Source organism: Propithecus coquereli, unplaced genomic scaffold, assembly GCF_000956105.1.
Source record: "Propithecus coquereli isolate 6110/MARCELLA unplaced genomic scaffold, Pcoq_1.0 Scaffold242, whole genome shotgun sequence".
Classification (NCBI taxonomy): Eukaryota; Metazoa; Chordata; class Mammalia; order Primates; family Indriidae; genus Propithecus; species Propithecus coquereli.
This window is the reverse complement of record NW_012147975.1, coordinates 3171821-3183531: the sequence shown is the minus strand read 5'-3', so window position 1 is coordinate 3183531 and position 11711 is coordinate 3171821. Positions and strand designations below refer to the sequence as shown.

The 11711-nt window shown below is 39.2% G+C and overlaps 2 protein-coding genes across 3 annotated transcripts in view; one reads left to right on the top strand and one right to left on the bottom strand.

Annotated features, from left to right (window-relative positions):
• SLC23A1 (solute carrier family 23 (ascorbic acid transporter), member 1) overlaps positions 1 to 782 on the top strand; it is a 13904-nt gene extending 13122 nt beyond the window's left edge. The window contains exon 14 of one of the 2 annotated variants that reach the window (XM_012646373.1): positions 237 to 782. The gene's annotated coding sequence lies outside the window, so the exon portion shown is untranslated. The remainder of the gene's footprint in view (positions 1 to 236) is intronic. The other variant, XM_012646371.1, reaches the window with a different exon arrangement.
• A 1622-nt stretch (positions 783 to 2404) lies between these two features.
• Positions 2405 to 11711, bottom strand: part of PAIP2 (poly(A) binding protein interacting protein 2) — a 15829-nt gene continuing 6522 nt past the window's right edge. The window contains exons 2-3 of the mRNA XM_012646377.1: positions 4230 to 4393; positions 2405 to 2971 (exon numbers count right to left, since the gene is read on the bottom strand). Of these exons, the coding sequence (XP_012501831.1) occupies positions 2741 to 2971; positions 4230 to 4367 (369 nt within the window). The 5' untranslated portion in view covers positions 4368 to 4393 and the 3' untranslated portion in view covers positions 2405 to 2740. The remainder of the gene's footprint in view (positions 2972 to 4229; positions 4394 to 11711) is intronic.

Genomic DNA, 11711 nt, shown 5'->3' with positions numbered 1-11711 from the left:
CTGCCTCAGCCTCCCGAGTAGCTGGGACTACAGGCATGCGCCACCATGCCCGGCTAATTTTTTCTATATATTTTTAGTTGTCCAGCTAATTTCTTTCTCTTTTTAGTAGAGATGGGATCTCACTCTTGCTCAGGCTGGGAAACTGGGGAATTGTTGATGGATTAATTTTACTTTATGATCCTCACTGAAAACATGCAGTTAATCTTTCTACAATTGCTGTCTTCTAATTCCCACAGGAAGCATGGTTTATAAAAGGAAAAGAAAACTACACGGGGAGCCCGAAGACCTAAGTCTGAAATGCCAACTCTGCCCCTAATTAACTTCCTATGAAAACTTGGATAAGCCACCCTCTCTGGGATTCCATTTTTGCATCAGTTAAAAAAAAAAAAAAGGGAGGAATGAGCCAATGTCTCTAACAGCTTTAGAGACTTGTACCATATTATTCTATGTCTTTAAATCTTTACTTTCCTAAGTGCACTTGTCAGCATATAGGAAGAATATGCTGGACATCTTCCTCTACCACATTTTGGATTGCAATTTGATAAAGACAAAAAGAAACCAGGACAGATTCCAGGGCCTGAAATGTAAGCGTGTTGGCAGGCATTTACACTAAATTTGACCTCTACATCACTTACTTCAAGACCAATGCATAATATTAAACAACATGTTGGAGCAATAATTTTAGTTTCATAATTTATACACAGCAATTTCCTTATACAGGATATATTCTCCCTTCCCCCAAGGGAAATATACCTATACTTTAAAAGTGTTAAGTTTAAAAAAATAAAAAAGGTAGTGTTCTTAAACGTACAATCTTTTGGCAGCTATAGAAGAAGAATGAAACCAAGTTATCCCAAACAGACTGGACAGAACAAATCAGAATCTGTACCAGATTAAAGTTATACATTATGCCCAGCAAAGGGCTTCACTCATCAGGGCAACCAGGATTATCTGTGGTGTGATTTATGTAGCTAAAAGCAAGCATATATACTTCCTGTTCACCAGGTCTGAAATAAAAAAAAAAGGCAAGCATAACCCCACAGACTATTCAGATCATACATATGCTCAATTGGGTTACCATCATTCACTGCAACAAAGGTTACACTACAGTGTAGACTTCTGTGCTCTCTACACTGTCCTTTAGAAGAATGCTTTCCGAATGTCTGACTCGGGCAGGCTGGCTGTGTAATAAAGCCTCTGGAAAAGAAGATCTAAGCCTGAAATGCCAACTCTGCCCCTAACTTCCTATGTAAACCAGGATAAGCCACCCTCTCTGGGATTCCATTTTTGCATCAGTTAAAAAAAAAAAAAAGAGGGGGGAATGGGCCAAAGTTTCTAAGGCCAAAGCCTTAGAGACTTGTACTAATATTATTCTATGTCTTGTCAGCATACAGGAAGAATAGCTGGAAATCTTCCTCTACCACGTTTTGGATAAATGTGCCTAGAAAGTTGATTCTCCAGATCTGGGATGCAGCTGAGAAACTGGTACTTGTTTTTAATGCTTCATAGGTAATATGATGTACAGATTAGGAAACCACTGCACAGTTACCAGAATACAATTACAAAAATACTTCAGAGTTCAGTGGGTAAATTCCAGATATCTTTTTTTTTGAGACAGGGTCTCACTCTGTCACCCCAGCTGGAGTGCAGTGGGGTTATCATAGCTCACTGCAACCTCAAATTCCAGGGTTCAAGTGATCTTCCTGCCTCAGTCTCCTGAGTAGCTGGGACTACAGGCACACAACACTATACCCAGCTAATTTTTTTATTTTTTGTATAGACAGGCGTCTCACTCTTGGTCAGGCTGATCTCAAACTCCTGACCTCAAGCAATCCTCCTGCCTTGGCCTCCTAGAATGCTAGGATTACAGCTGTGAGCCACCATGCCTGGCCCCAGAGAACTATTAATTGTAGAAACAACTAGAGACTGCGAACATGGACAGAAAGATTAACATTTAGACTTAAAATTTGTGTGACTTGAGAAAATTATTTTATCTTAATTTTAATGAAGGACTCTAGTGCTAATGTTTAGTTATTACAATTCCTGAAAAAACTTTTTATTGTAAATATATTATCAGTGATGAGACACTGAGAATAACTAAAAATGCAAATCCAGGATAGTGTCCCCTTTCTCCTAAGAGCCTGGTAAAACTTCTTACTAAATTACAGTTCTAAACAAACTGGCTACCTCAACAAAAAGCCTGAGTCAAGGAGGAGGGGAGGGGTAAAAACCTACCTAACAGGTACAATGAACACTATCCGGGTGACGGGCACATTAATAGCCCTGACTTAAGCATTACAAAAGCTATCCCCATGTAACAAAAACATCTGTACCCCCCTTAATATTTTGAAGGGAAAAAATACCTGAGTCAGGAAAAGATCTCCGAAATTTCATCTTCCAGATAAAGGTAAAAAATATGCAAAATATATTTTCACCAAATGTTTAGGATAAGATTAAAGAGCAAAAGTTCTCCACAAAGCTACTTTTGTAAAGGCAAGTAACATGGTAATATTGTGGGTTTGTCTTTTTTTAATTCTTTAAGACATTTAAGTATCTTAGGGCAACATCACTAAAAACAGTGGCAAGAAGTATGACAGTGGTCTAAGACTAGTTCCACAGTATTGCCAGAAGTCACTCCATGTCATAAGTGAGACTGGAATACCTCTGCTTCCACTGTAAGCAGTAGCAAAATATGTGAAGAGGAAAGAGATGCAGAACTCTTCTTAGCTGACTTTTCCACTTATGGGAAAGATATGCTAGGTTTTAAAAAGATGAAAAAGTAACAGTTTACCACAAGATCTTCCAGAGAAGAGCCATCACTGATAACAAGGTCATTAAATTGGTCTTGGATTTGGTCCATAGTTTGTGGGAGATCTCGAGCTGGAATAAACCACTCATGCTCTTCTTCCTCTTCCAGCATTTCTTGGAAGCAGCGTTCAATAAATTCTTCTTCCCATAACTCCTCTTCTATCTAGATTTATAAAAAATAAAGGATAATTTATAGCACACTTGGTAAGATATCACTAGGAATGGCTTAAAATATCTTACACTAAGCTATTTAAAAGCACAATGTCATACTTTCTCATCTGCTTCTGTGCTAAGGAAAAAAATGCTTACCATAAAGACCTGGGAAGATTTGCTTAAGGTCTTCCCGTATCTTCACTTGTATTAGCAGAATATTTTTTTTATTTTTTTACCATTGAGGGTGGCAAGGAAGAAGTTAACAAAGGAATGCTCTCTTTGAGGAATACATATAAGAATTACCTGTAATACTTTAAAACTACGCAATCCCTCATCTAACCCAAAAATGACTAAAAGAAAACCTCTAGGGGAGTAAAGTCAGAGAATGGGTAATTAAAAAAAAAACAACAAAAACACCCAAAAAACCACCCAAATGATGGTGAAATAAGACTAAACTGTTTTAGTCATGAACATCCATCACTGGATATGGAGAAGTCAAACTGGCTACTGATTACCAAAGCTATGATTGGGGAGGATTTAGAAAAAAGATGGGAACAAATGCCAGACATACGGGAAATAAAGGCAACATTTATCAATGTATGACAGTTGACAGTTCTCTGAAGAGTAGTATCAGATTTTTCAAGCTGATCAGACTGAGGATCTCAGATGAAAAACAGCATAATTCTGCAGCCTAGCATCTGTGTCCATCTGCTCATGATTCCTTAATTCTCTTGACTTTCACTGTAACACAGCAATCTGATTGCTGTAAGGCAGCGGTCCCTAACTTTTTTGGCACCAGAGACTGGTTTCGTGGAAGACCATTTTTCCATGGACGAGAGGTGGGGTGTCGTGAGTGGTGGGGAGGTGGTGCGCAGCCCAGGTGGTGATGCGCAGCCTGTTTCCTAACAGGCCACAGACCGGTACCAGGCTGCAGCCCTGGGAGTTGGAGACTGCAGGTGTAAGGCAGTGGTTTCCAAATCTCATTGCTCATCTGGAAGAGCTTTTAAAACACAATTCCCCAAGTTCCACCCTAGTTCTCTTGAATCAGAGTCTCCAGGTGAGACCCTGAAACAAGCTCCCCAAGTTATTTCAGTAAGCAGCTGAGCCTAGCAGTAATCCGCAGCCAAATAAAGTAGCACTGGTGGCACATAAATCCAGATGTCATATATAAAGGACCAGATAAAAACACATTTCAGGGACAAATACAATCATTATTTGAGGGCTGTAATGGGCTACAAAAAAAGAACATGTTTGTACACAAAACTGACTTGTCTGTTGAATTCTTCTTCATTTTCCATCCACATGTACTCTGCAAATGGATTGTCATCTTCATGAGAATGACCGTTAATAATCACGTCTTCATTGATGATGCTTGGGCTAGTACTGCTGCGACTTGGATCTTTCATGGTTGGCGTCTGTTGTCGTTTTTAACCTTAAAAGAAGAACAATACAGCTAATTTACTCATTCCTTCAGTCTTAGTGAGCATCTATTATTACCAATCATCGTGGTTTAGGTGTAAGAAGCACATGACATTTTAAGGGTACATGGCAAATTAAGCAATTGGAAAGTTTCTTTTCTTTTCCAAATGATTTTAATGTTTAAGAACTATCCATCAGTCAGTCCATTGCCAGAGGAGTTTAAAAAAAGAAAAAGAAAAAAAAGAAATAGCTGAGGACAGCCTTTATCCAATGTTTTCTGGTAACGGTAAATGAAGTTAATCAACTGCTTACATGGAACCTCCAAACCATCCAATTTATTTTATATTAGGTATCTTTTGCTTTATAAAACAGGCATGGTCTCAAAGACTTAGTCATTAAATAAAATGATGAAAAGCAAATCCCACTTTTAAAAACTGAATTCAAAAAGTCCAGAGATTAAAAGTGAAAACAAACTTTTAGTGACCTCTTAGTTTCTTAGTCTGAAGGTCTAGCTCTGGATCTCTCCTTCAGAGCCCATTCTCTATTTGGTTTTTCTGGGTTCATATCAAGGTCCTCCATAATTGGATTTCCCCCACTGTACAATGAGCTTCAGGCATCTAATCTCCTTTTATTTAAGTAAGAGTAGTATTAAATACAGTAGGTCTGGTTTCTCATACCACTCAATAGCTGACAACATGATCTAACCTCACTTATATATAATAGGCTAAAAATTTGAAGAATGAGATTTCGGATTCTACAATATTCTACCAATTCATTAGGTCTGAAATTGCTAAAAATAGGTTTACATAAAACAAGTCACCTGTACATAAACCCAAGCAGTACTGACTTGTGCCAAAGAACACCCTGTTGAAGTCTGCTTACTTTGAAGTTATCATAATCAAGTGAAACGCCAAAACTAAAATCCCCTACTAGAAATACTTTTTTTCCCTTGGGGTAAGTTTCAGGGGAGAGACTAGCTCTATGTGTATGTTGCCTGGCCCTTTAGCTTTATGGACTCGTCCCTGAATACTAATGATAATAGTATCATGGTGGTGAAAATTTTAATTAAGAGGTTCTCAACTAAAAACTACTGGGAACTTTTGCCCTAGTTGTTGTCTGTACGTATGTGTATGAAAGAGAGATAGAGACAGACTCAGAGTTATGTGGTAGGGTGTCAGCAGAAAGAAAATGTGGGCCAGGTGTAATGGTTCACGCCTGTAATCCCTAGCAGTCTGGGAGGTCAAGGCAGGAGGACTGCTTGAGGCCAGAAGTTCAGGACCAGCCTGAGAGGGAGATTCCATCTCTACAAAAGATAGAAAAATTAGCTGGGCATGGTGGTGCATGCCTGTAGTCCTAGCTACTCAGGAGGCTGAGGCAGGGGGATCCCTTGAGCCCAGGAGCTTGAGGTTGCAGTGAGCTATGATGATGATACTGCACTCTAGCCCAGGTGACAGAGCAAGACCATGTCTAAAAAGAAAGACAGGAGAGGAGAGGAGGAAGAAAAGGAAAGAAAAGGAAGGAGGACAGGAAAGGAAAGGAAAGGAAAAAGAAAAGAAAAAAAGAAAGAGAAAGCAAGCAAACATGATTTGGGTTAAGAAATTGAGGCACTATAAAAGCAGACAAGACAGTAAAACAGACGATGAATATATTTGGTATTTTTATTTATCATTAAACTTGGATGAAATAAAACTATTTTGATAACAAGTTTTGAATAAATAGCAATCAGTTCTTCTAAAGAAAATTATTCATTCTTACATGTCAGGTTATCAAACATTTATATGCTTATCTTCAAATGAATTACATTTTAGATTTTGCTCAAATACTATGAATAGCAGGGGTTGATCCTGCCTCACAAATGGATGGAATTTTGCTTAATCTGCATCTGAACCAACCATTAAATTACGTTTAAAAACATCCCAATATAAAACAACTTTTCATTATTATGTTCCCAACTTGTACCCATTAAATCCTACCTTTCAGAAGACCACAGCATTAACAAATAAGAGGATACAACCATTTATATCGTTAGTTAGAAATAACAAAAAAAAATTTTTTAGCAGAGTACAGGATGTTCAATATTCAACTGGAATTGAATAGTTAAGTAATAAGTACATGTGTGAGACACACCCATCCAGAAATACTTCTAACTTGCTTATAAATATGCTTCAACTGGTGGCTCACACCTGTAATCCCAGCACTTTGGGAGGGTCACGGCAGGAAGATCGCTTGAGGCCAGGAGTTGGAGACCAGCCTGAGCAACATAGTGAGACCCCCATCTCTCCAAAAAAGTTTTTAAAAATTAGCTGGGTGTGGGGTGTGCACCTGTAGCCCTAGCTACTTGGAAGGCTGAGGCAGGAGGATCTCCTGAGCCCAGGAGTTGGAGGTTGCACTAAGCTATGATGATGCCACTGCACTACAGCCAAGGCAGTAGAGCGAGACCCTGTCTCCAAAAAAAATAGTCCAGGTTGGGCGCAGTGGCTCACATCTGTAATCCAAGCACTGTGGAAGGCTGAGGCGGGAGGACTACTTGAGCTCAGGAGTTCAAGACCAGCCTGAGCCAGAGAGAGACTCCCGTCTCTACTAAAAATAGGAAAATTAGCTTGGCGTAGTAGTGTGCACCTGTAGTCCCAGCTACTGAGGAGACTGAGGTAGAAGGATCGCCTGAGCCCAGGAGTTTGAGGCTGCAGTGAGCTATAATGATGCCACTGCACTCTACACAGGATGACAGAGCACAACTCTGTCTCAAAAAAAAAAAAAAAAGTGCAGTCATCCTTGGCATCTGCAGATAGATGCTCAAGACCCTTATGTAAAATGATGTAACATTTGCATAAAATCTATGCATGTCCCCCTGTACACTTTAAACCATCTCTAGATTACTTCTAATACCTAATACAATGCCTACAAATAACTTCATTTGTATGGATGCAACATAGCACTTGGTGCACTGGCAAATTCAAGTTTCCCTTTTTGGAATTTTGTGCAATTTTCCCCCCTGAATATATTCTTTCCTTTTCTTTTTTTTTCTTAAGAGACAAGAGTCTCCCTCTGTCATCCAAGCTGGAGTTGCAAGGGCGTGATCATAGCTCACTGTAGCCTCTAACTCCTGAGCTCCAGCAATTCTCCTGCCCTAGCCTCCCAAGTAGCTAGGGCTACAGGTACATGCCACCAAACCCAGCTAATTAAAAAAAGTTTCTGTAGTGATGGGGTCTCACTATGTTGCTCAGGCTGGTCTCAAACTCCTGGCCTCAAGCAATCCTCCTGGCTTAGCCTCCCAAGTTACTGGGATTACAGGTGTGAGCCACTGCACACGCCCCCCCCCTAAATATTTTCAATCCGTAGTTGATTGAATCCACGAATGCAGAACCCATGGATATAGAAGGCCAACTGTGTATCTATATATAAATGTAATCTTTTTAAAAAAGTGTTTTTCCACCATTTTCGGAGCACAAGCTTGTGCTAACAATGAAAAATTTGCCTCAGCAAATTCTAGTCTGGGAATCACCAGGGGACTCCCTCTCTCCTTGTCTTATGCCAACCCCAGTGACAGACAAAATATAAAAAATAGTAGCAAACAGGGACTAATCCATGCATCTGACAGGGCCTACATTAGCCTACTGCCCACTATCATCAAACAACTGATGGCTTCGGTGTACATCCTAGGAGAAAAAGTCTATGAAGGACAGTAAATGAAGTTATTTTCAGCCAAGCATTATTTGGGAAACAAATCATCACTGAAGCCAACAAGAATGAACTGGAGCCTAGGCACTAATCTTATACCTCAGATAGCTAAGGGGAAGGAATAACTGCCAACCAGATTTCTGGCTATAGCCAGCCAAGTGAAAGCCAGAGAAGTAAGGATCATCTACTTCCATAATGTTGACAAACCTATAGTCATTGAGCTCAAGGTGTCCTAACACATGGTAAAATGTATCAGACTTCTACTTTTCTTCTATGATCTGTCCTTGACACTTCTTGGACCACACTATCTAAAATGTGTCCTTCGTGTATATGTTTGTGTCTTGTGCTATTTTTTAAAAATTGAGATAAGAGATCACACACCATAAAAGTTACCATTTTAAAGTGCTTGATTCGGTGGTTTCTATGAGGTTGTGCAACCATCACTACTACCTAATTCCAGAACATTTTCATCACACCAAAAAGAAATCCCATACCCATTTGTACTCACTCTCTGTTTCCCAAGTCCTCCAATCCTAAGCAACTCCTAGGCTACTTTCTGTCTCTTCAGATTTGCCTATTCTGGACATTTCATATAAATGGAATTATAAAATGTGGCCTCTTCTCATGTCTGACTTCTTTCACTTACCATGTAAGGTTCATCTATGTTGTAGCATGTATCAGTACTTCATTCCTTTTTATTGACAAATAATATTCTATTGTATAGATACATACATTTTGTTTATCCACCCATCAATTAATGAACATCTGGATTGCTTACACATTTTAGCTATTATGAATTAATGCTATGAACATTTATATACAAGTTTTTGTATGAGCATATTTTCAGTTCTCTTGAGTATATTTACCTAGAATGTTTTTCTAATGCTGGTCTCTAATTTTCAACAGAAAAAAATGAGTGAAAAAAGTGGCTGACTCCCTCCCTACCACCAGACACACTCCTAAAACAATGACTTAAAATTTAGTATGTTAAAAGTTCTCCAAAATAATACGAACTGCAATACAAACTACTTTAAAAATGAAACTCTGAAATCAAATGAAAAGCTCATAACAATCAGGGCAATGCTTAATGAAGAAAAAAACAGTTGAATTCCAGTAAGAGATCTTTGTAGTATTTTAAACTACCCAGTCCCATACCCTACTTTGCAGGCTGGTGGAAGCCTTGACGGCAACAACTTGTAGCCCTGGTACAAGTTGGAAGTAGCAATATAAATACTACTCACAAAAACTGTGGTTGTTTGGACCTGTCTGGTGGCTCCCTGAAGAACTAGCTCAAGGGTTTGCTATGAGGGGTGGGCCAGCAGCATGCATACATTTGTCAAAAACAGTTAAAAGGTAAATATAGTAGCAATAACAGTTGGGGCAAACAATCCACAAAGCAAAAACCCTGGTGAAAGAGATGCTTTGAGAGTAAGGGCTTTGAAAATCTCCCACATTTATGCAGAGTCCTAAAAAGCCATGGGCATGTCAGCGCTGGGCACATGCTCAGAAAAGACGTGAGAACGCCCTAAGCTTTCACCTCCGGCCAACTTTCAGGCTCTGTACATGCAGGAAGTGAGGGTTAAGGCAGAGTTATACACTGCCTGAGAGTTGAAGGTATGACTCAACACATACATATAGCTGCAGAGACTGGGAGAGTTTTGTTTTTTTCTTGAAGGCATTTAAGGAAATCTGTCAAATCACTAACCACTAAGCTAAGAGAAGAGAGACTTCAATGGCCACACACATAAAAATACAAACTTTACAAAATTATTTCAGAAAAGTTACTAAAAAGACAAACAACTACAGTTAAGTAGCAATAACCCTGGGGAGATGGGAAAATCTCATTTCCTGAGTTGCCACGCTATAATATTCAAAATGCCATTTTCTCCTCAGATAATCCCTCTATGGAAAAAAATGTCATTTTCATTTTTTTTTTTATTTCAGCATATTATGGGAGTACAAATGTTTAGGTTACGTATATTGCCCTTGCCCCCCCATCCCCCCAAAAATGTCATTTTCAACAAAAATTATGAGGTGTGCAAAGAAATAAGGTATGGCCCATACACAGGAAAAAAGAAATTAATAGAAACTGTCCCCAAGGGAGCCCAGACATTGGATTTATTACACAAAGACTTTAAAAATGCTCAAAGAGCTAAAGGAAGGCCAGGCATGGTGGCTCACGCCTTGTAATCCCAGCACTCTGGGAGGCCAAGGTGGGAAGATCACTTGAGGCCAGGAGTTTGAGACCAGCCTGAGCAACGTAGTACCCCCGTCTCTACAAAAAATAAATATTAGTCAGGCATGGTGGTACATGTCTCTAGTCCCAGCTACTTGAGAGACTGGGGCTGGAAGATCACTTAAACCGAGCAGTCAGAGGCTGCAGTGATCTACGATGGCATCACTGCACTCTAGCCTGGGCGAAAGTGAGATACCTTTTCAAAAATAAAAAAGAAGCAAAAAATCCTTAAAAGCACTAAAGTCTTGACAAGAAAGTAAAGTGGAAATTGAGAAAGCAAAGTGGAACTTTTAAACATTGAAGCTGCTTTGCGCTGAGGGCTTTTGTCCATTAGGCTCGAGTTGCCTCTCTGGCTGCCTCATGGGGGTAGGTAAAAGGCACAGAAGTCAAGCTGAGAAATCTAGCAGTAGATTTTCCTTTCTAAGCTGTGACCTCAAGGGCTTTATGTTCAGGGGAACGGTAAACCAAAAGTAACTCCCATTGCCCACCAAGTTGCCTTAGAACTAGCAAATCAAGAGAAAAAGGTTAGACGGGGATCCCGAGACACAGTTTCATCACCTAGAAGGTAAAAAACATCCTAAGTCATGAACTGAGTATGAGGTGGTCTTGAATTGGCAGTGTCCCAGTGACGGTGTCTGGGAAAAACAAATGTAAAACTCTTGGGAAGAAGGCATTTTTATCCTAGGTCTTATGGAGGTTCATAATAATTTTTCAAGGCAATGAATAATACATAAAGATAACAAAACTCAGAAGGAAAAAACAAGGCACAATGAGCAAGAAGCAGCTCAATTTCCAGAAAGCATAATGGGACCCACATGAGACTTAAAATATTGGAATTACGTGGCACAGATGACAAAACAAGTAATTACTATATAACAAGCTTGAAAATATCTTCAGGGAAAAGCAGAGTAAAGAAAGTGCATAGGAGATTTGGAAAAGAGCCAAATAAAACATACAATTACAACATAAATAAAAATGTAATACGTTTGGCAGTAGATTAGATGTAATAGAAAAACTGGAAGGTAAAAGGATCTGAATACGCCAGATATGATGAAAGACATGAATCCACAAGTTTAAGAAGCTCAAGAATTAAAAAGCCATATAAACAGAAAGAGATACATTGTAGCCTAACTGCAGAATATCAGAGAAAATTTGTAAAAGGAAAAAAAAAGATTATTTTCAAGAAGTGACAAGAAAAATCAAGTGCTTCTGAATAATAATGGAATACACTTGTATCCCACGAATTTAGACAAATTAAAAAATAGGAAGCATGTGTTCCTGGCTTGTGGCTGAGAGCCGTGTTTGGGAGTCAGAAGGAAGAAAGAAAGAAAAGAAGAAAAAAAAAATGAGACTGGGCACAGTGGCTCATGCCTGTAATCCTAGCACATTGGGAGGCTGAGGTGGGAGGACTGCTTGA